The following is a 25,451-nucleotide window of genomic DNA, read 5'->3' on the forward strand; positions in this document are numbered from 1 at the left end:
TGCTCAAAGCAAGGCAGGCCAAGTCCTATTCCGTTATGCAGTAAAATCCTCTCGGTGAAGTTGCGTAGCATTTTTTTTTTTTGCACTTTCACACCAGTTGTCAACTGCCATACCCCAATCACCAACTCGTCGGCGCTATGTCGAAAAGTTGCGATGTCAACCCGGATGAAGAGGCGGACACCCCAAAGATGTTATGCAATCCATGAACTTCTGCTACGTTCCCGAAAAAGTTTTCTTTGCTGCGGGTAGGTACACATCGCCAGCTGTGTCAAGAACAAGTTCCTGCGTCACGGCACGAGGCTGCCGCTGCGTGCTTGTCCTTTTTGCTGCACAGAAGTTTCCGTCAAACAGTAAAAGTGTACGTTTCTCGTGATTGATTTTGCTTACAGCAGCCCAGGGCAGCGTGGGACCATTTTTACGACGACGACGGACGATGAGTCCCTTGGGGGACGCTTTTGAAATCGGTTGTTAGATCGGTTGGAAAGTGAAACTTTTCCGTGTCCTGCCATGCTTTGGTGGAAAGTTTCCTTGTACCGAAAATGCATTTTAATTTACTCCGAACCATCAACCAGCAGCAGTTGCTTGTTGCCAACTCGCTACTAACGGGAAAAGGGTTGTTAACATTTTCAACATGCCGAGGCGAGGTTTGCTTTCACGCGGCTGCTGTTGATGGAAGCCTGACTTTCCCTCATGATTTAAACATGCAGCAATAATGAATCGATGTGGTTGCCGCTTTTCGTTCGTGTTCAATCGTCACTTCATTGGCTCGGGCTTGGTAGTTGATGGAGAGGAAACTGAACGGATTGAACCAGTTGGTTGAAAGTTTGCTCGGATCGGAAGTAACTGTTAGAGAAACATTTTAAATGGAGTTGTTGTGGGAAAGTTGTACTTCATCATGGGACTATACTTGCATCGAACTCTATTCCGGATTATATGAAGTGCCATTACTAGTTCTGATGTAAGTTGGAGTATAATAGAGACAACTTGTAAAACGCTTTCTCAGGCTGAGAGCAGCACAAGCTTCAATCAAAATATTAATATTCTCCCCCACGTGCTTGTTATCAGACATGCAATGTTGCAGCATAAATTATCGTACCGGAAGGATGTCCTTTGGCAATTGAGACACACTCGCTCACATCAATAAACAGACGGAGCGTGACACTCACCCCGAGTGAATCATCGTCGCCATAATGCAGCCAACAATGTTGGTTGGTAGGCAAGACATCGAAGCGGAGAGTGAACTAACAAACCATCATCAACTCATGGTATTGCATCCACTGTTTCTGGCGATATCTTGCTTGTTTGTAGTTGCAGCAGATCTTGTGATGTGAGATCCATGACAAACGAGGTCTAATGTATTCCATTAGTTTAATTATACACGTCTCAACACTCCCTGGGACAAATTGAGACATGCATCATACTCAGCACTGCATATATACAATAGCATACAATGAAAGTACTGGTCAACGTGATGAACATGTCATTGAAGCTTATATGAAATGTGATGTTTAACGTATGAAATAAACGAATGCTAACAATGTTAGATGCATACACTATTGGTGAGCTTGTTTCATGTTATTTTTCAACGCTCCCTCTATTATGCTATAAAACATTTTCTTTCACCAACTGCCATGCCTCAAAATACTGGGTACGGTTTTTTCAGCTTCTTATCTCTCACCCGTTTTTCATCCGATTCGCATTTTTTTAATCTATGAACTTTTCTTAAAAACTCGGTGCAAGTAAAACATATTTATTTTCTGGGATTATTCCAGATGTAAAGTGGTTAATGTTGAATTGCTATATTCATGAAGCAACAATATTGCATAGAAATATAAGGAGATATCTATTATTAAGACCTCATAAAATTACGCATAATACAGAAAATTTGTAATTTTGATTTGAACTTCACATAGGTACACTCATTGCACATTGTATTTCGACCTTAACTGTAAGGTCGTCTTCAGTGTCTTGTACTTGGCTCGAGTAAGTCGAGTAAGGGGCTGTCCATAAACCACGTGGTCATTTTTTTGGGACTTCTCAACCCCCCCCCCTCGCGTGGTCATTTGTTCATACACAATTTTTTATTTGTCCATACAAAATGGTCATTGGCCGAAACCCCCCCCCCCCCCCCACCTCATGACCACGTGGTTTATGGACAGCCCCTAAGAGATAACAGAGACGATCAACAATAGTACGCCACAATATTCGGTTTGTGGCTACCGCTCTCCATGCCCGGTCACTCCCAATGCTCGCCAGGATCACGCTCCACCTATTCCCATAGCATCGTGTTCTCTGCGCTTCACGCCTTCTAGTGCCGACCTGATCAGTAACAAACGCCAAGCTTACAGGGTTGTTGTCCGGCATTCTTGCAACATGATCCGCCCATCGTTTCCTTCCGCCTTTGGTCACCTTCCGGATGCTGGGTTCGCCGTAGAGTGTAGCGAGCTCATGGTTCATCCATCTCACCGTTCTCATGCACAGCTGCGATACCATCCTTTCAAACTGATTTGTTTCCTAAATCGCTCTGTTCTCCTCGACGTACCATTCGTTTCGTCGATTCCTTTATTGATGGTGCTCTCGGCTGCGTCGTTTAACTGTTCTCTAGTAGTTCTCTAGATGAACCACATCTAGCTCACCTTCGTCTGGCAATGCTGCCTTGAGCTTCTCGCGTATCCTGAGGCGACATCCGGTTGCATCAGTCGCTCAAGGCTGTACCTTGGTGGTCGCCGGGACTGTGCATTATTGATGACGGAAAGTTTTGGTCGCAGTTTGATCGTCACCGTTACCCCTGGCGTCGATAATGTCGGAGAACTGCCATCCGTCAATCAGAACGTAGTCATTTTGCGATTCCGTCTACTCCAGGTGTAACGGCCATGATTTTAGCGGCGACGAAATCAATGAGTCGTAGACCGTTTTCGTTCGTCAGCTGGTTGGCGCTGAACTTTTCAATCGTCGATCTGAATACCACCTCCTGACCTACCTAAGCGTTTAGGTCACCATGATGATCTTCATGTCGTGGCTTGGGCTGCGGTCGTACTCGTTGTTGCAGTTGCTGAAGTTGAAGAATCGACCATTGATTCTCAACCATTCTTTCGTCGATCGGTCATCATCACGCGCCTCTGCATGTCACCCATCACGATCAAAGCTGTTCTCAGCTCACGTATGTTGCAGCAACTTTGGTAGATGCTAAGGTGGATGGTATGAATACCTCTAAACGTTCGCACCATGAATCCTGTCCAACACACCCCCTGCAGCGCTACGATGCCGAACCCGTGGTCCTTTAGTAGATCGGCGAGTATACGGGTGCTCCCAATGAAGATCGACAGTTCCATGTACCAAGTTTCCAATCGCAAGTCCTTTTTGTTAATTGAGGTCGTTGCCGTTGGTCTCGGTTCGTATTATTCTGTTGCTGATTTTCCGTTACCATGGTATTTTTGAGCTTAGAGTCCTTCCCTGGCACTCGAACGTCGATCAGGTGCCCCTAACACGGAGATCATTACGCTGTTGTGAAAACAGACAGAAGAAGACAGGCAGACAGACAGAAGAAACGATTCAGAGGAACTGACCCCTCCTTTTTCTCTTTGGAATAGAAGCATATTCAAAGTGAACCCCACATTCAATCGTTTAGGGTTTTTTTTATCTGTATTAACGAGATTTTTAGCCCTAGGCTAGATCATCTCGGGACCCACGCTTTACTTCCCTTCCGAAGGAAGAACTCGCATTTTGCGAATATGTCGGGGATTCGATCCCAGGTCCTCGGCGTGATAGTCAAGTGTTCTAACCATCACACCAGATCCGCTCCCTCGTTTTGGGGTGTTTTCGGTCGTAAATGATTTAATTACTCAGTTTTCAATTCAATTACATTTAATTCTTGCATCGGTATCTCATACCGATATTAAATCCTCTAAAATTTCGTCCACAAATGCCTCCTCCAGTTTGTGCAAGAGTTTTGCAGCAATTTACACAGGTATCCCTGTTGAAATTTATCAATTAATTCTTCCAGGAATCCTCTCAAAGAATTTTCTGAGAACACGTCAAGATTTTTTTTTTTTGCCGAATCCTAAAAAAAATCCTAGAGTTTACTACAGAACATAAAAGAATTACTAGGATTGGTTTCCATATTAAACATTTTCATCCTAAGAAAAACAAAGGATTGAAGCGTTGTTTGTTTTGTACTGATTCCTCCAAGAACTTCTCTAAGGGTTCCTTCAGAAATTTCTCCACGCATTATTCTAGGATTTCCACAGGGTCTATCCCAACAACTTATTCTGGAATTTATCCTTAGATACCATCAAGGACATCTGCAAGGTTTTTTTTTCAGGAATCCTCCCAAGGAATCTCTTTGCTTCTTTGCTTCCATGAATTTTTAAAAATATTCCTCGTCGATTCTCGTAGATCTTTCTCCGAGATGTCTTTGAAGGAATCATTCGGGATTTTTCCAGGATTCTTCTCAAACATATTAAGACTTCTTAATATTTTTTTCTTGGAAACCTTTAAAATTGATGAAGTCGTCATAGATAAAATAGTCATCATAGGAAAGTCGAAAGCAATTTTCTCGTTCGAAACTTAAATGAACGACTTCTTCAGGAATTATTGCAAAGATTTCTTAGGGAGTTTATCTGTGAATTTTTCAATGATACCTTTGAAATATTTCCAATGAATCCTCTAGAAAGTCTTCAAAGATGTCCTCTAAGATGCCTCCATGTTTTATTACTAGGATTTGTACAGAAAATCAAGCAATCCCAATTCTTTCAAGATAGAAGAAGTGCCACCAAGACCTCTTTTAAAAAATACTCAATATATGCTCCGCGATATTTACATCCGCAGTCTCTTGCTGTTTTATTCTTCTGAAATTGTTTCGAGAATTTCCTAACGAGTTTTTTTTTAAGAACAGTAATAAGGATAACTCCAGAGACTTATACATTTGTGTCTGTCAATGCTGCCTACAACTTGTAGGCTACAAGTGTTCCCTCAAGAGCTTCAAGAATTTCTCCCAAAATTCCTCCGTGTAATCTTCCGGGATTCTCCAGGCATTTCTTAAAAAAAAATCCATTAATACAATCCAGGATTCACCCCCCGATTCTTTTAACCGATATTTTTCAGAATTCCTTCAAGAATCCCTGCAGCAAGATCTTTCGAAGACACTTCTAGGCATCTGCCAAATAGCTAGAGATATCCAAAGAAGAATTCTTGGAAGTAATGAAATCGTCGTTAGAATTCTTGAAAACAATAATTGTGGAAGATTTCTGGGAAAACCCAAGGAAAAATGTGCGGAGCAATTTATGCAAAAATTAGTGCGCCTTCAAAAGAGTGTAGGTATACACGAATACATGAAATAATTTCTGAAAACCTTCTAGAAATAAATTCTGGAGATATCATCGGAAGAATACCTGTAGAGATCATTGGATGTATTACCAAAAGTACACTTGCAAGAAGATCTGATTTTTTAAAAGAAAAATGAGCAAAATTTCCTTGGACGATATTTTTGGAGAATTTTTTTGAAGGATCATTGTATAAATTCATTGATATATCTTTGATTGGATTCCTTTTATTTATTGTTCTAGAAACACCATCATACGATTATGATTTTTTATTCAAATAAGTAAAACAAAATATTCCTCTAGAAATTTTTCCTAGAATTCTCCTTATTTTTTCGATGAATCTCTCAGGGATTTTTACCAAGAATTTCTTAATTAGCTTCTTCATAATGTCCAGTAATCTTAAGAATAATTCTCGAAAAAAAGAGATCCTCGTGTGAGAATTTCTTAAACAAATGAATTAATAAAAACATTACTAATCTGCAAAAGCGTGTCTAGAAGAATCTTGGAAACAATTTCTAAAAAAAACTCTTTGAAAGAAATTCTGGGAGAATATACTTGCAATGATCATCGATTTCAGAAGTTCCACGAGTTTTTTTTTTTTCTTAAATGTCTTTTAAAAGCTTTTATTTGATTCCAAATCTTATTGCAGAAGCTCCTTCGGAAAAAGTTGCTTCAAAAATTATCCTAGCAGTTCACCCAGAAATTCTGCAGCAGGTTTTTCGGGAATTGTTCCTGGATTTAAAGAAAATATTCCGCGAGCATCTCCGACAAATTTTCCAAATTTTCTTTTTCTAGAATTCCAGAATCATTCTAACGTGCATGCCAGAAAAATTCTTCGGTAAAAGTTGCATGACTTCCCTGAAGTTTTTTTTTTCAACTCACTATAGCGCTACTGGAGCTCCCCGACTAGATGGACATTACAAAATTCTAACAAGTTGTGTTATTTTGTTACAATAAACTTTTATAACAAGGGTTGTTATAAAACATGTACCGTTAGTAGTTAAAATAACAAAAAATCTAACAAAATTTCCACTGAAAAGAACAAAAATGTAATAACTTGTGTTATGATCATAACAAAAATATTACAAAACTTGTTCCATGAAATATGATAGAATTTATCAAAATTATAACAAATTGTGTTATAATTCCTTGGCAACCTTTTAGGGTAAAAATTAAATTTTTATACTCATTTTTGGGTAAATACTTTTAAGTGTGTTATTCTATTTTTAGAAAAAGTAGGTAACATAAAAAAAAGTTTCCAGTACGTGTTAAAATTTTCGAATCCGAACGGGATTCGAACCAAGACACCTACCATCGGTAGGAATCTGACGCCCTTGCCAATGAGGCCATCACAACACTTGAAGAGGGCGATGATAGAAGCTTTACTGGTTCTACGTATTTCCAGTTGCCTCATTCAAATCCTTGTTTGTCAGACGCACACGAGCGGGGTAGTATGACGTCACATTGAGCTGGTTGACGTATAATATACTTGATTTGGCATTAGTGATTTTGTTTTAATCTATCACAATTATATCATATGCAGATATGATAACAGCTGTAGATACAATTTAGTTATATTCCACTTTTTTTTTTATTTTAAGCAATGAAATGGAATCTATCACATAAGGGGTCATCCATCAAGTTTATCATCACGTTTGGAGGAATCAGGGGTTGAATATTGCCAATTTTAGCGTGACGTTCTTAATATATGCTCCCTAAGGTCGAAGCAAAATAGGTAGAATAAACAAATCCTATGTTATAATTATTTAGTTCCACTTTTGCTTTCTCCATGTTCAATAATATTCACTAATTGGTATATTTTTTGGCGAAATTAGAACAGCAGTACTGTTTTGGTATTTATCTAATGTTTTCGCGTGTAAATATACGTCATTTGTGTAAAATTCAACTTCAAGTATTGGAAGGCATACATAACGTAGTTCCATGTAACGGAAACATTTTAAGGCGAAACTGGAAGCATTTTCTCATTTTTTTGGTTTTTGATTTTTTATTAAATAACGAAGCAATATTTTTAAAATCGGTTTTCGTGCACATGTAGGGTATGGATCAGGGTATCTTCTGAATTTTTACGCGGTAGAAAATGTTTTTCGTTTTTGCAGAAACCATTTTTTAGTGAAATTTTGTTCAAAAATGGTTTCTGCAAAAACGAAAAACATTTTCTACCGCGTAAAAGAATCAGAAGATACCCTGATCCATACTCTACATGTGCACGAAAACCGATTTTGAAAATATTGCTTCGTTATTTAATAAAAAATCAAAAACCAAAAAGTGAGGATTTGCTTCCAGTTTCGCCTTAAGTTCGTCCGGTTGCAAATTGGAGCACATGCAATATCCGTCGTTTTAGATAGGATGACTTTGGGTATTACCGACAGGTTTTTTCTCTTCGTCTTGAGGGTTTTATCGGCCTGAAACATCCCGGTCAACCAGTGAAAGATTTTCGATATCGATCAATATTGATTTGTATTGAATCGATGGCGATCGCTATCGTCAGATAAAGCACTATGAAGGAAATCCGAATCTGGTTGATAGGGATGCTCACAAAGAAATGATGCTTGTTTAAAACTATAAAACGCAAACTGAGAATTTACTTATTCCAAAGTTGTATTGCTTTGTTCTTACTTAGAGTTTATCGATAAAAACAACCCATTATCATCATTTCACGTTAGAAACTTTATTTGTTTTTTTTTTTACAAAATGAAGTTCACAATCTTCCTATAACTTTCAAACTGTTCGTCCAATCAAGTGAGTGATTGTTTTTGGAATACACAAATGTGTTGGAAATAACATAATGTTGTTGATGGAGCTTCGAATAACTTATGAAAATAGCGCATTTTCTTACATATTCAGAGACTCATGAAGTTAAATTCCAAATATGTGTACGGATGAAGTTCACGTTTATTTAACGTCAATTGATGGTTTGTTGATACTGTCAGGCGTTACAGTTATCCGAATTTCGTTCGCTAAGTGAAACGTAAACATGTTGCAGTTATCGAACGTCTACTGTATCTTTGACATCCTACCAAAGTTTGAAAACGGTCTGATAAAAAGTTCCAAACCTTTTTTTACGTTGTTTACCCGACTATCTATCGCGTAAGAATACAAAACCACAGACAAACAGACGTAACACTCTTCAAAACGACTTGGCTCAAGCATTTAACGATAAATTCAAATTTCATTTGATTTGCGCGATCCTTCCACCAGAGGCGCTAGTGCTCGATCGCTTTGACGTTTGTCAGTGTACACGTTGCTGAATGCACTTCAAATCAAAATCCATCATGGCCGACAGTGTTGCGCGCGGTTCTACCAACAGGTGGCAGTGTGATCATGAAAAAGACACCGGGCAAATTTTTTTGAGGATTTCCTTTAAGGGTTACGTCTGTTTGTCTGTGACAAAACTAAGGTTAACAGAGAAGAAAGAAAAGCTAATGATCTGATAAAGGAGAAGTTTGTCAATGATTACTTGTTTTGTTTTACACCAGACAAGACTGCTGTTGCGTCAACAGGTTCGGGAAGATTTAAATATTACGTCCATCATTTTTTGGGATTTCTAGACCCCCTCTCCAACCCTGTGTCACGCTATTTTCCTATACCTAATACACGTACTGTCACACTTTTCTAGACCCCCCCCCCCTCCCCCAAATGTTGGACGTAATTTTTGAACGTTCCCTTCTTCGCCACAGCTTCCAGCAGAAAGAATGTTTTTTAAAACGCTACAAAGCGCCGGAACTAGCGCCGAAACAAGTATTAAAACGTAGGGGCATCTGGGGTAATACGCACTGTCGAGGCAAAACGCACCCCCTTTGTTTTTCAGGGATTATCGGTTTTAGAGCTTTGAAACCTTATCAGTCTAATAGAACGTCTTAATAAATGAGCATCTGGAAAATTTTACACATCTGCGTTACGTAATTAGTGAGAAAAATGAATAAAATTGAAAAGCACGATTCTGATGTAATTTTCCCGATCGTTTGTCGAATGATTTGATGGTGAAAACCGACCAAACATCTAATGCTGTTGTGTTTATTCAGTTCATTGAGGGCAATGCTAAGCAGAGGAAAAATAACTTAAACAGTAATCTACGTAAATTATATGTTTTAAACTATTTTATTTTTTGCTATTGATTGGGGCAATATGCACTCCATTGGTTGGGGCAAAACGCACCTATAGAAAGCAAGCTGTAATAATATCTATGAGTGCTCTGTAAGTAATCGCAAACTAAATTGAGCTATTGTTTGTCTTAAAACCTTATAAAACATGCATTTTGTCTAAGAAGTAAAAAGATTTCCAAACTCGACGGTGCATCTTGCCTCAATGTTATGGTGCGTCTTGCCCCTTTGTTTGAGTGCATCCTGCCCCATTGTTGTAGTGCATTTTACCCCGAGCAAGGGTGCATACTGCCCCGCATAAACATACGAAGCCGTAATGTTAGTCTTAACAAAAAACGTTATTTTCAAGAGCTGAACTGTATTAAGGCTGAAATTTTGTTTGGTTTCTCTTAGAATGAAAGTATATGCAATGAATGCATGCATTAAACCAATAAATTATTGCCTTTTTATATGCATTTGGACGCATCTTCCTTAAGAGGTGCGTATTACCCCAGAATCCCCTACTCTATGAAAGCGGCTGTTTTATTGGTGAGGATTTTTATCCGATTGGAACATAATCCGGGAACTATTAAGGTTTTGGATTAGAGTGCTGTGAAGTATTTGATTTCCAGCTATATTCCAGCTTACAGTTTGTATTGATAATAATGTTTACATCTGACAAACCATTGTGATATCCTAACAGTTTTTTTTATTACACCTTCCAGCAGTAATGATATCGCATAATGATACATAGTACCTTCAGCTAGCTTCAGGTAGCTTCGAAGCACTGCTGGTTTGGGAAGAATTTGGCAGATTATAACTAAATGATATCATCTGTTGCAATTTTGTTTTAAAAAAATATGACGCCATCCCCAAATTACGCGTCGCTCAAAGAATAGGGGAAAGTACAACCAAGCGTTACGGTCCATACAAAAAATTTAGGACTTTCATACAAAAAAGCGTAACGGAAGAGGAGGGGATGTTAATGCTTAGTTTCTTGTTGCCAAGTAGAGCGCTCAAGTAAAATTCCACCTTTTTCCGCAAGTAATTTTGACAACTGATCCAGTATGGGGAGAAACGTTACTTTTCCTTACGGAATAATAGCGCGGACTATTTTTCCGGAAGGAAAGGTGACAGCTCCATTTGATTCGCACGGGAGACGTTACGAGTGTTACACTTTTTTCCTTACTTGCCATCTACGAACTGCACAAGTAATTTTGAAGCAGAATCATTACTTGACCATTACTTGTCCTATCTTTTTGCACAGAACGTACGAAGTGGAAACTAGCCATAAAACATGACGATTTTAGCGTTGCGTTTTAAATGAATGCTAAAAGTTTTGTTTTATGGCTTTTGGCTCGAGTGGTCAATATTAAAAAATGATCAAACTATTTCGCGTCAATACAAAAAAAAAACAGCAAATTTTGAATTTATTTTGTTACAATAAATGTAGAAAATACTACAATAAATGTGTTACGAAATTTTGCTATAGGCAATTATTTTAATATGCATAAAGTAACAAATACTGTTATATAACTGTTTGAATAAATAATACAAGTTTTGTTATAGTTTTGTTTTTAAAATAATAACAAATTTTGTTACAATTTTGTTATAGTTGTTCACAAATAAAAATCCTTTCAACAAAATTATATCAAATTGTGTTATTTCTAACTACGGTTGTAATAATTTTGTTATAATCTTGTTAGGAGCTTCTGGTCGGGTCCTGTTGGTGCTCCGAGAATTTTCCCCCGTTAATTCTTACAGAACTCGGGAATTCTTTGAAAAGATTCCATAATATTTTTTTAAGAACTATAACAAGAATAGGGTACTCTAGAAATGTACACTACCCGTCATAAGAACGGACTCGCTTGAAAAAGTATTACAACACTCAGTTGAATATTGCATCCCCTTGAAAAGTTTAGCTTCACCTCAAAACAAGTTAATATGTGATGCTGTATCTCAAATTTCTGAAAATATACAAAGGTGCAGTCTTCAGCAAAGTTGTTCGGAAGGTCGTTGGCATCACAATGGAAAGCAGTTTGATTCGCAATTCTGCCGCTAGTGAGCCCAGGAAAATGAGCATTTTTGACTAGTTCTATCTCGAGATCCTGATGAGACAGAAAGATTAAATCTTTGGCAAAGTTGTTCGTTTGGTCATGGACATCATAATGGCAAGCATGTCATCCACTTCATTTTCAATACGTTTAGATCTGATTCACTCAATGTTCATGTTATTTAGGTGTATGTCATTTTAATCCGAGTGATTCATTTCATGTTCAAGTGATTCAGGTTTGATTCACTTCTTGTTCAAGTGATTCAGGACTCATTCACTTCATAATCAATTGATTTACGACTGAGTCATTTAAATTCAAGTGGTTCTGGTCTGATTAGCTTGATATTCAAGTGATTCAGGTCTCATTCAATTCATATTCAAGTGATTCAGGTCTGATTTACTTTATATTCAAGCGATTCAAATCTGATGCACTTGATATTCATGATATTCAAGTGATTCAGATCAGACTCACTTCCCGACTAGAAGATTCTAACAAAAATATAACATAATTATAACAAACCATGATATGTATAACTCATTGTGATATAATCATGTTTAACATCTTTGGTGTTTAAAAATATTATAACTCAATTGTATCATATTGTGTTATAAATGTTGTTCAATAACTCATTGCGAAATAATTTAGTTTTGATTCCTTGACATTCAGAACATCATTTTACACAATTGTATCAAAATATGATAGAAACTAGTTTTCTTGAAGCTAAAATTTATATCATATTGTGTTAGAATTTTGATCTGATTATAACAAAATAGGTTATTATTTTGATTTGACCGGTGTACTTTTTGTTACGATTTTAGTTATTTTAACATCATCCTGCATCTAGTTTATAACATAATGAGTTATAGAAAAATTTCATAACATCATAACACAATGTGTTATAAACTTGATATATTTTTCTAGTCGGGTTCATAATCAAGTAATTCAGGTCTGATTCATTTCATATTCAAGTGATTCAGGTCTGAGTCATTTTAATCCAAGTGATTCAGGTCTGATTTAGTTCATATTTGAGTGATTCAGATCCGATTCACTTTATATTCAAGCGATTCAAATCTGATTTATTTGGTATTCATGATATTCAAGTGATTCAGGTCTGACTCACTTCATAATCCATTGATTTAGGTCTGTCTCATTTAAATTTAAGTGGTTCAGGTCTGATTCACTTGATATTCAAATGATTCAGGTCTCATTCGTTTCATGTTCAAGTGTTGCAAGTCTGTGTCATTTTAATCCAAGTAATTCAGGTCTGATTCACTTCATATTCAAGTGATTCAGGTCTGATTCATTGCATATTCAAGTGATTCACTTCATATTTAAGTGATTAGGGTCTGATTCACTTTATATTCAAGCGATTTAAATACGATGCACTTGATATTCATGATATTCAAGTGATTCAGGTGAGTCTCACTTGATAATCAAGTGATTCAGGTCGGATTCACTTCATGTTCAAGTGATTCAAGACTCATTCACTTCATAATCAAATGATTCAGGTTTGAGTCGTTTTAATCCAAATGATTCAGATTTGATTTACTTCATATTCAAGTGATTCAGGTCCGAATTATTTTAATCCAAGTGATTCGGGTCTGATTTACTTCATATTTAAGTGGTTCAGGTCTGATTCACTTCATATTCAAGTGATTCAGGTCTGGTTCAGGTCGGATTCACTCCATATTCAAGTGATTCAGTTCTGATTTACTTCATATTCAAGAAGCTCAGGTCTGATTCACTTCATATTCAATAGGTTCAGGTCTAATTCACTTCATGTTCAAGTGATTGAGTTCTGAGATATTTTATTCCAAAAAATTGAGGCCTGATTCACTTGATGTGCAAGTGATTCAGGTCTCATTCACTTCAAATTCAATAGGTTCAGGTTTGATTCACTTCATGTTCAAATGATTAAGGTCGAATTCACTTCATATTTAAGTGGTTCAGGTCTAATTCATTTCATTTTAAAGTGATTTAGGTCTGGTTCTGGTTGGATTCGCTTCATGTTGAAGAGATTCAGGTATGTGTCATTTTAATCCTAGTGATTCAGGTCTGACTCACTTGATATTCAAGGGATTCAGGTCGGATTCACTTCATGTTCAAGTGATTCCGATTCACTCACTGATTCACTTCATATTTAAGTGATTGAGGTCTCATTCACTTTATATTCAAGTGATTCAGGTCAGATTCACTTGATATTCAAGTAATTCAGGTCAGGTAAACCTTTGATTGGCTTTACAATCATTCTTTTCGATATTGAAACTCTGTGCCATGATTAATAAATACTTTCCTAGAACGCTGCAGAACATGGCAATCAACATTGTCAGCCGCCTCTCGCAATCAGAGAAGCAGAGGAAAATAATTACCTCTCGTGTCAATTAGAGATGGCTGGGCGAACAAGTTACGTCCTCACACAGAACTGCACTGACTGCTGCTGCATTCGAAGTATCTCAGCCGATGCGACGACGAAGCAAATTTTTCGAATGTATAAAAAGTACCACCTTCTCATCTGCCATGCCCAAGCCATACACGCCGTCTGTCAGTGTCAGTGTTTTCAGCATGAAAACATCATATAATGCAAAATGAGAAATTAACAGACGAGTGTAAAACTTTTCCCCACTTTTCGTTGCATAATTTTTAATTAAAATCTTTCCGCAGTAACTTTGCTGCTTCTCACAGTTAATGACTTTCACTGACTGGTTGTTGATGAAGTCCTTTTGAGTTGTCGGCTCTTGCTTTTCATGGATTTCTGAAGAACTCCTACGCTCCGGTGATTTTGAATGTGTGTTGATTCGAAAAATCATTTTTTCCTGGAAATCATATAATAGACTGAGTGGGAGCAATGAATGAGATCAATTATAAATGAACGATATACTTCATGAATCATGGGCCCATATAGCCGAGGCGGTAAACGCACGGGTATTCAGCATGACCATGCTGAGGGTGATGAGTTCGATTCCCGGTCGGTCCAGGATCTTTTCGTAAAGGAAATTTCCTTGACTTCCTTGGGCATAGAGTATCTTCGTGCCTGCCACACGATATACGCATGCAAAATGGTCATTGGCAGAGGAAGCTCTCAGTTAATAACTGTGGAAGTGCTCATAGAACACTAAGCTGAGAAGCAGGCTTTGTCCCAATGAGGACTTACGCCAAGAAGAGAGAGAGACTTCATGAATCATAACTAAAAAGATACAATGTTATCTTTGTACGCACTTTCTAAGTATTTTTCCCGATTGGGGATTGATCACAATTGATATAACACAAAAATTAACTTTTAAGTGTTTCTTCAAAACATGTATCACATCGCTTATGAATTTTCTCATAAAGCAGGTCTTTCCACCATACCTTCCAGTAAAATATCAATTTTCCGCCCATCTACTCTCTTCACGTCGATAGAATAACTCCACTCGTTTGTAGGCTCATTTCACAAAATATTAAAATGTGTCCCACGTTTTCGGCGCTGTTTCCCGTCATCCGAAGGACACGCATCCACATCGCGGGTATCAGTGAATCAGGATGTGCCACAACGACGGGACGACGTGATGTTCATTGGGCGTCATCAATGGTGAATGTCACCGCCGTCTTCTATAGAGCGAATAAGGCGGCTTCGTGGAAGTCGATTCAAAAGTCGTAACAGGATTTAACAACCATCCAATAAGGTGATCACGGAGGCTTCCGGAATCGTGTCACGTGACCCAAGTGTGGCTTGGCTGCTGCTACAGGATGGGACCGACCGGCGTGTATCTAAAATAGGCGGTGGGAGCCTCTCGTTGTTGGATGCTTCGTGGAATTGGATTAAATTGACGATATCAGGACTCGGGTGGGCTTCTCCTGCCGCAGTAGGGATTTCGTAGTCAACGTGCACGTTGGAATCAATTACTTTAAATTACTTACTAATTGGATTTAGTGGAGACCAGACAAAAGAAGCGTTGGAGAAATTAATTGTAATGCTTCGAACAATGAATGTATAGATAACTCCACATTATTCGAAAGCCTTCACTGAAAATATATTATGTATCATTGTTCTTTTAATTGTACCGACGATCCATGATCCGAATGATTATAAACACGCTAAAATATCAGCAGTAATAGTTGTTTTAATATGGAACGAACTCACCGATTCATCCTTGGCTCCAGTGATGATGTGCTCCTAATTGAACGCGGACATAAGTGGTTCTTATAGGTTCTTATCACTCTTATGAGGAGGAAATTGATATTTTATTGAAACTGTGTTCTAGGATTTCACGCCGAAACTTGTGGTGAAAAACTACTTACATATTTACTTTCAGTCCTGAGCACCCACGGTGGTGCAGAGGGCCGAATTGAAAGATCTCCATCCTGGGCGAATGCCAGCCATCGCCTTGATTTGTCGCCAGGTCAAATTTCTTCGATTTTCTTGATTTCGTTGTTGAGGCTACGCCGCCATGAGCCTCTAGCTCTGCCTCTGCTGCGATGTCCTACTAGGTTTCAATCTAATGGGAAGTATGCAGATCGCAAGTAATTTCTTGGCCTATCTCGATGCGTGGAAAATTCAGGCAAGGAATCGCTCAAGAAATAATAAAGCGGGGCTTAATTCCGGATCCTTGTACGGATCTGAAACGAAATCTCAAATCAAATGGGGCTTGCTGTGTTAATTTTCTTGACCATTCCAGTCACGGAAAAATAATGCACTGAACGAAAATTACTTGAGCGATTGCACTCCAATACCTCGCATAACGCTTGCTTGGCCAGAAACGAATCAACTTTATGCGAACTATTACCGGAACATGGTGGGGAGCGCACCCAGAAGATCTGATCAGGCTGTACCAAACAACCATTCTGTCGGTTTTAGAATACGGTAGTTTTTGTTTTCAATCCGCGGCGAAAACCCACTTGCTGAAGCTTCAACGGGTTCAGTACCGTTGCCTTCGGATCGCGTTAGGTTGCATGAACTCGACTCACACAATGAGTTTAGAGGTACTCGCTGGTGTACAGCCTCTGACAGACCGCTTTGCGGAGTTATCGTCCCGGTTCCTCATCCGATGCGAGGTTGTGAATCCATTGGTCATAGAAAATTTCGAAAAGCTGCTCGAACTACTGTGTACTACTGATGCATGGCGCTGGAGGTAAGCCCATCTTCGGTTAACACCAATCGTGACAACTTCTCAAATTTCGACAGTTCCTCTGTGGATTTTGATCTGACCATGAAGGATGAGGTCCATGGAATTCCAGAATCTTTTCGTTCTATGTGTATTCCGCAAATCTTTGCAAGTAAGTTCGGGCATATTAGCGGGGACAGACAGTTCTTCACAGATGGTTCAAAAAACGGTGATTCGACTGGTTTTGGTGTCTATAACGAATTTCATAGCGCCACCTTCATGCTTTAAAAGCCCTGTTCTGTATACGTAGCTAAGCTAGCGGCTATACACTACACCTTAGAGTACATTCACACTCTTCCACCTGAGCACTACTTCATTTTTACCGACAGTCTAAGTTTTCTGGAGGCTGTTCGGTCAACGAAACGGATGAAGCACTCAGCGTACTTCCTGAATGGAATACGCCAAGTATTGAGTGCTTCGACCAAACGCTCATACACCATCACCATAGCTTGGGTCCCTTCACATTGCTCGATTCCGGGCAATGAGAAGACCGACTCACTGGCTAAGGTGGGCGCTAGCGAAGGTGATATTTACGAGCGTCAAATCGCCTTCGACGATTTTTTTTGCATTGGCCCGTCAGGAGACCTTGATCAGCTGGCAACACAAATGGAGAAATGGAAAGATGGGTAGATGGTTGCACTCCATCATTCCGCAGGCGTCGAAGAAGCCATGGTTGAAAGGGTTGGATTTAGGCTGCGATTTCATTCGTGTAATGTGTCGGCCAGGGAAGCCAGATGGTTTTTTGAAAAATCTGCATCACTATTTTCAAAAATCGGTATTCCATACAAAATTTGGGTGAAAAATCTGTATCCCATACAAAAATAAAATAGCCCCTCTAGCTCAAAAATCTGTGTTTCATATAAATCGATATCTGTACGGATGTTCAAAAATCTGTAAAATAATGATCAATCTGTATATATGGCATCCCTGGTGTCGGCTGATGTCCAACCACTATTTGTTGAACGCACATACCTTCCGTATTGGGCTCTCGGAAAGCAATCTCTGTGTCTGTGGCGTGGCTTACCAGGATATCGAACATGTCGTGTGGGGATGCAATGAGTATCGTGAGGTCAGATCTGAGCTGCATGAAATTCTCCGGGTCCGAGGAAAACAACAGAAACCCGTTAGAGAAGTGTTGGAAGGACTTGATTTGGAATACATGAACCTGATTTGCCAGTTTTTGAAACGTGTTGATGTCAGAGTTTGATATAGTACTTTCCTTGTTTTCGTTGTCCACTTTTTGGTTTTGTTGTTCGCCCCTGTCTGTCGTCGCCTCCCTTCCGTTTGTCCTCTTCTTGTCGTTGTCTTTTTGGTTCCGTTACAGATATGGACAATTTGTCCCATCAATGTTTTAAGTATAAGTTTGCAAATATTTTAGTTTTAAATCCATCAATCCCTCCTTCCCAATTTTTTTCTTAATCCTTAACCTCGAAACAGCCACGAGTACTTTGGCTTCCCAAACTAACATAGTATTAAGGCTGTAATAAATTGTAAAATGTAAAATTAATGTGAAAACAAAAGAACTCGGCTCAGTTATGCCCATGTGGCGCCCGAGCCTTCCAAATAAACGAATAAGTAAAAAAAACGCTTGCTTGCAGATTGCGTTTCCGCCCCTGCGTAGAATGTGGCCGACCCACCCCCACTTTCTCTCCCGAATTTCTGTCGTTATCGGCATTTGATGACATCGACCATGAAGCTTCACGTTGGAGATCCAATTGTGAGGCCACCATGCACGAATTATATACCGCAAGCATCTATTGATGACGACCTGCAGCCGTTGAGTGTTCTCCACGGAAGTTATCGCGCACTTCCCATGTGTTACCTATGATCGACGGCCGATGAGGTAATTTACCCATTTTTTTATGTGTTCAATGATTGTTGTGAGCTGCAATTAGTTTCTTCTAACATTTATATCGCTTCATATTAGGTCAGCACTAGAGCTACACGATTAATTTGCAGATATTACCAGACTCCAGGAGTTCTCATGAAAACGCATTGGCGTAATCACCCCAACTCCTTCTAGGATGTAAAGAAATAAATCGGAATGATCTCACCCAATTCTATGTCATCGGATGACCGCAACCACTCCTTCACTCTTTCAATACTGTTGGCTACCAAGTGTGCATCCATATCACTTCACGAGGAAAGACAATGTGCGCCTGCCCCAAATACGTGACACTTTTCATTTTTTTTTCCTTCGAACAATGCAACGCGACCGAGATCCACATCGCAACTGTCCCAAACACGCATAACTTTTCCTAATCTGGTCGTTTTTCCATATATTTCTTAAACTCGCAAAAGCAGTCCTCGCCTTCTCGATCCGTGCACCTATGTCGATCTTGGAACCTTCATTGGCCGCCATTTGGCTACCAAGATATTGGATGCTTTCAACATTCTCCACTGATTGTCCAGCTACCGTAAAGCTGGAGGGGTGACCGTTCATGGTAAGATCTGCCGCTAAGGAGCGATTAGCATATCAGAGCGCCGTTGAACTATACACAGAAAAAAATATGTAATTAAAATTCAGCGAGAAATCATGCACATAAAGGGAATGCCAGAGTTTGTGCAATTTTACATGAGATATAATGTAAAATAACATTACCATCATGTAAATTTCCGCCAGCCATCGCGTAAACCTTAATGGACACCAACTGGTTACGCGACTATTAGCGGAAATTTACAAGAACGTAACGTAATTTTTCATGATATCTCATGTAAATATGCACTAACTCTAGCATTCCCTTTATGTGCATGATTTTTCGCTGAAATTTACATGAATATTTTTTTCTGTGTAGGAGAGCAACGTCATCAGCCAATTCGAAGTAATTAAGGTGCTTCACGGTATTGGGCTGCCACAGCAATCCACGATTTGGTTCACGGCCAATCGCACCTACCACGATCTCGTCGATTACGATGAGGAACAGTAGCGGTGATGGTATACATACATCCTTACCTCACTCCAGCAACGACCCGTATGGGATCGGACAAAACACCGTTGTGCAGTACTTTGAACGAAAATGCACTGTACTGTGCTTCAATGAGGCCGATGATTTTCTCAGGGAGACCCTCGCACCTGACCACATGTTTTGGTTCGGCACGGAATCCTGTTTGCTGCCGTCGGAAAGTTGCGTCAACCGTCTCCTGTATCCGGTTAAGGATCACTTTGAAGAGGACTTTGAAAACGATACACAGTAACATGATGCCCCGCCAATTATCGCATACAGTCAGGTCACCCTTTTTGGGTACCTTACTAAGACGCCTTGCATTCAGTCGGCCGGAAATGTTGCGGTTTCCCATATGTTGCAGAATAATTGATGCAGTAGTTGTGCGGTACTACGGGGTCAGCTTTGAGCATCTCAGCTGATATACGATCGACCCCTGGGGCTCTGTTCGATTTCATGCTACGGATGGCTGTTTCTATCTCCTGCACTGATGGAGCTTCGGTGTTGATACGGGTAATGCGTCGAACCCTTGGCGGATCATGCTGAGGTGTTGATGGCGTGACCGACGCTTGAAAAAGTTTTCCATAGTGCTCGAACCAGCGTTTCAACTGGTCAGCCGGGTCGGTTAGTAACTGTCCAGCCGTGTCTTTAACCTTCATCCAGCCAACGTACATTTTCCACCTTCGGAAAAGCACAAAAATGGTCATAACTTTTTTGTTTTTCGATGGATTTTGATGAAATTTTCACAACTTCCCGAAAAATTCTTCTAGTTTATTATGCCGGGGACATGGGTGCCTGGTCCACATGGTTCCGGAGTTATTCCGGATTGTCTTGGGGTACCAAAATTGGCCACATACTTTGCGCAACATATATCTCAAGATCCCGATGAGATAGAAGTATAGTGTCTTTGGCGAATTTGTTCAGCAGGTTAAGAACTAACTGGCAACGGCGACTTTGATTCGCGATTCAGCCGCTAGGCGGCGCCAGTGGCAAAAATGTTCAAATCCTCATATCTCAGAAACCTGATAAGATAGAATGATGCTGTCTTCGGAAAAACTCTTCAGCAAGCTCCGAACTATCTGATAGTAAAGTCTTTGGTTTGGGATTTATCCGCTAGGTGGCGCATTGTGTCTGAAAATTTCAAACACGTTTATCTCGATACCCTAATGAGGTACAAGCATGCCGTTTTCAGCAAAGTTGTTCAGCAGGCTAAGAACTATCTGGAAATGGCGTCTTTGGTTCGAGAATCGTCCGCTAGATGGCACCAGGGTCAAAAATCTTCAAACTTCTATATCTCAGAATCCTGATAAAATAGAATGATGCCGTCTTCAACAAAGTTTTTCAGCAAGCTAAAAACTCTTTATCTCAAAAATCGGAAAACGCCCAGCAAACTTTTCCGAAAGTTAAAAGGAAGTAAGGCGTATCTGGTGTTCTTGGTTCTGATATTATTCGATAGGTTCTGTCTATTATTAAGAAAATATTTGTATGAAAACCCTAATAACCAAAAAGTATTCCATTTTCAGCAAAGTTGTTCAGCAAGTTAAGAGCCATTTGGCAGGATAGTACACTGTCGAGTACGGTGGTACGAGAGGCAATACTTTAACGCCGTCTTTGACACCCTGCAGACAAATTTAGTCGCCCTACAATATTGCTGAACTCTTCCAGGAATTTTTCCAGGCATTTCTCCGGGAATCATTCAGAAGTTCCTTCGGGAAATTCTCTAGGAAATCCTCCAGGAATTCCTCCGGGGATTTCTCCGGAAATTTCCCAAGGATTTCCTCTAGGACTCCCATCAGGAACTCCTTCAGGAATTCCTTCGACAATTTCTGCGGAAATTCCTCTGGGAATTTTTTCAGAAATTCCTCCGGACGTTTTTTCCAAGACTTTCTTCGGGATTTCACTGGGAATTTTCTCAGGACTTCGTCCACGAGTGCCTCCGGGAATTCCTCCGGAAATTTCTTCAGGAATTCTTCCGGGATGTTCTATAGGAATTCCTCCAAGACTTTCTCTAGGAATTTCTTCGGGAATTTTTCCAGGAAATTCTCCAGGAACATATCCGGGAGTTTTCTAAGGAAAACTGCCGTTTTTTTTTTTTCAAGAAAATCATCTGGTACTTTCTCCAGGAAGTCTTCCGTGATTTTTTTTTTCTCACAAAGCCCTCGAGAATTTCTTCCGGAATTGGGCACGCTCGGCTTAGTACTAGATTTGTAGTAATGAGCTGAATTTTAGTATGGAGAGAAGGTTAGTTCTCTGTTTTTACAATGAAATGGTACAAAAAGCGTGGGTATTGTTGTTGGATAACTATGTTGTTTATGTTGCAAGAAATGGAGAAATCAACAACACTGTTGCCCAAAGTTTTGCTTTACTAGCATCAAATTAGGCAAGGAATCATAATACCCACGCTTTTTACACCATTCCACTTCAGAAACGGAGAATTGTTCTTCTCACCATACTAAAATTCAGCTCATTACTATAAATCTAGTACTTCACCGATCTGTCCTATTCCTCTAGGACTTCCTTTACGAATACCTCTGGGAATGTATCCTGTAATGCCTCCGGGAATTTCTCCAGGAATTTCTCCAAGAATGTCTCCGGGAATTGCTCCAGGAAATCCTCCAGGAGTTGTTTTGGGATTTTTCTCTGGAAATCTTCCAAAAAATCCTCCAGGAATTCTTTCAGGAATTCCTCCGGGAACTCTTCTGAAATTCCTCCGGGAATTTTCAAAGTAAATCTTCAGGATTTGCTTAGAAAATCCTCTGGGAATTTCACCATGTATTCCTCTGCGAATCCCTCGAGGTTTTCCTCCAGGAATTTCTCAGGAAATGTCTCTAGGAATTCCTCCGGTGATTTCTCCAGCAATTCCTTTGGTAAATTCTTCAGGGAATCCTCCTTCCTGGGGGATTCCCCGAAGAAAATTCCTGGAAGAATTACTGGAGGAATCGCATGAGGGAATTCCAGAAGGAATCCTCGGGAGAATTCCTGGAGAAATACCTGAAAGAATTTCTGGAGATAATCCCGGAAAAAAGTCCTGGAGAAATTACTGAAGGAATCATCGGAGGAACTGCTGGTGGGAGTCTTAGAAAAATTCCCGGAGAAATTCCTGGAGGGAATCGTAAAAAAAAATCCTAGTGGAATTCCAGGAAAAAATTTGAAAGGATTTCCTGAAGAAATTTTTAGTGAAATTTCTGTAGAAATTCCAGGGAGAATTTCCAGAGACATTCCAGGCGGAATTCCTGGAGAAAACAAAGGAGGAATACATAGAGAAATCCCTGGAGAAATTCCCAGAGGGTTTTCTGATAAAAAAAAAGTCACGGAAGACATCTTGGAGAAATTCCCAGTAGACTTTTTGAAAAAAAAAACCGGAATTTTTCCTGAAGAAATTTCCTAAGCAGTTTCTGGGGGGAATTCCCGGAGGAATTCCTGGAAGAATTTCTGGAGGATTTCCCGGACCATTAATTGAAGAAATTTCCGAAGCAATTCCTGGAGGATTTCGTGAAGAAATTCCCGACGGAATTCCCGGAGACATTCCCGGAGATATTCCTGGAAGAACTTCTAGAAAAAATTCTCGAAGAAATTCAGCCTGGTGAAACTCTTGAAAGAATTCCCAGAAGAATTCCTGGGGAAACTCTCGAAGGAATTCCTGAAGGAATCCTGAGTCCTAGAGGAAATCCTGGGAAAAAATTCGAAGGAATTCCCGGAGACATTTTCAGAAGAATTTCTAGAGAAATTCCCGGAGAAATTCCTGGAAAAACTCCCGGAAGATTTCCTGTAGAAGTTCCCGGAGAAATTTCCGGAAGAAAAAACGGAGCAATATTGTGGGGTGACAAAATTTGTCTGCAGGGTGTCAAAGACGGTGTAGCGAATAACCAAGCGAATAAATCACGAATCAAAGTCTCAACTATCAGACAAGTTTTAGCTTGCTGAAGAACTTTGTTGAAGATGGCATCATTCTATCTTATCAGGATTCTGAGATATAGAAGTTTGAAGATTTTTTACCCTGGCGCCACCAAGCGGACGATTCTCGAACCAAAGACGCCATTTCCAGATAGTTCTTAGCCTGCTGAAAAACTTTGCTGAAAACGGCATGCTTGTATCTCATAAGGGTATCGAGATAAACGTGTTTGAAATTTTCAGACACAATGCGCCACCTAGCGGATAAATCCCAAACCAAAGACTTTACTATCAGATAGTTCGGAGCTTGCTGAAGAATTTTGCCGAAGACAGCATCATTCTATGTTATCAGATTTCTGAGATATGAGGATTTGAACATTTTTGCCACTGGCGCCGCCTAGCGGCTGAATCGCGAATCAAAGTCGCCGTTGCCAGTTAGTTCTTAACCTGCTGAACAAATTCGCCAAAGACACTATACTTCTATCTCATCGGGATCTTGAGATATATGTTGCGCAAAGTATGTGGACAATTTTGGTACCCCAAGACAATCCGGAATAACTCCGGAACCATGTGGACCAGGCACCCATGTCCCCGGCATAATAAACTAGAAGAGTTTTTCGGGAAGTTGTGAAAATTTCATCAAAATCCATCAAAAAACAAAAAAGTTATGAACATTTTTGTGCTTTTCGAAGGTGGAAAATGTACATTGGCTGGATGAAGGTTAACGGGCATCGTAGCATTTATCTTAGTCCCACTAAGGCGACGTGAGACATCGTAGAGGAGACGGATGTCGCCTATGTTTGCGGCTTTCTCGTCTTCGTCGGCTAGGGAGTCCACCCACGCTCTTTTGTCCCGTCTACATGAGCGTTTCACTTCCTTCTCGAGAGCCGAATAGCGCTGACGGGCTACGGCTTTAGCTCCTCGTGTTTTTTCTCGTTATATCGCGGCTTCGGCGCTCCTTCGCACTTCTATCTTCCTCCAGGTATCATCTGTGATCCACTGCTTTCTTCGGATGCGTAGCTCACCCAAATTATTCCCGCCGGTGGCGATGAAGGCGTTCTTGATGGCGCTGCATTGATCTTCTACGCTTCCATCTTCTAGAATATTCGCAGCACGGTTCTCTAGCTCCTCGACGAAGGACCTTTTCACCACAGCGTTTTCCAGTCGGCGTGTGTTGAACCGGCGCCCGATTTTCTCCTCCTGTCGATGGATCATGGCAATGCGCAGTCGGATCTCGCCGTTCAAGAGATGATGGTCGGACGCAATGTCAGCGCTACGTTTGAAGGCTCCGTCTCTATTTTCGGCTGACGCAGATGTGGTCGATTTGATTTTCCGTGGCACCATCACGGGAAACCCATGTCACTTTGTGCACTGGTCGATGAGGAACGGGCGATCCCCCTATTACCATGTCATTGTTGCCACAAAACTCTGCAAACAGCTCTCCGTTTTCGCTCATTTCTCCAAGACCATGGCGTCCCATGACGTGCTAATAGTCCGAATTATCGGAGCCAACCTTCGCGTTCAAGTCGCCCATGAGAATCTTAATATCACCTTTCGGAATATTGTCCACGACAGCATTCAGTTGACAATTATCCTCTCATTAAAAGGTTCCCACTTCATGAGCGCAGCATGGGCGTGAGCGCTGAGCAAGAAACCAATCCCACGGTGACGAGGAGCATGTTCACCTCGTAGGCCAGAGTATAGCAGAATTTGACCCGACGCCAATCTGTGTCCTCCAAAGTTTGGTCAACGGACTTCTCTCAGTCCTAGGATCTCAAGCTTCATGCGGTATGCCTCATTGGCTAGTTGTGCCAGTTTACCCTGATGAGCTAGGGCTAAAACATTCCAAAGTTCCAATTCTTGTCCGTTGTTTCGCGCTAAAAGTCGTTACCGTTGAATCAGTTCGTCATCTTTCATTTTCGGTTTCTGAAACAGTTTGGGAAACAGTAGGTTGTTGGCCTAAGGTTCCCTATCCACCGTGGTGGGGCTGCTGGGTTTCTTA

At 40.2% G+C, this 25,451-nt stretch overlaps 1 protein-coding gene across 1 annotated transcript in view; it reads right to left on the reverse strand.

Moving 5' to 3' along the window:
• Window positions 1-688: 688 nt before the first annotated feature.
• LOC134290817 (uncharacterized) overlaps window positions 689-25,451 on the reverse strand; it is a 34,926-nt gene continuing 10,163 nt past the window's right edge. The window contains exon 4 of the mRNA XM_062858020.1: window positions 689-843. Coding sequence (XP_062714004.1) covers window positions 689-843 — 155 coding nt within the window. The remainder of the gene's footprint in view (window positions 844-25,451) is intronic.

The sequence above is a fragment of the Aedes albopictus genome, chromosome 3 (assembly GCF_035046485.1).
Source record: "Aedes albopictus strain Foshan chromosome 3, AalbF5, whole genome shotgun sequence".
NCBI classification, from domain to species: domain Eukaryota; kingdom Metazoa; phylum Arthropoda; class Insecta; order Diptera; family Culicidae; genus Aedes; species Aedes albopictus.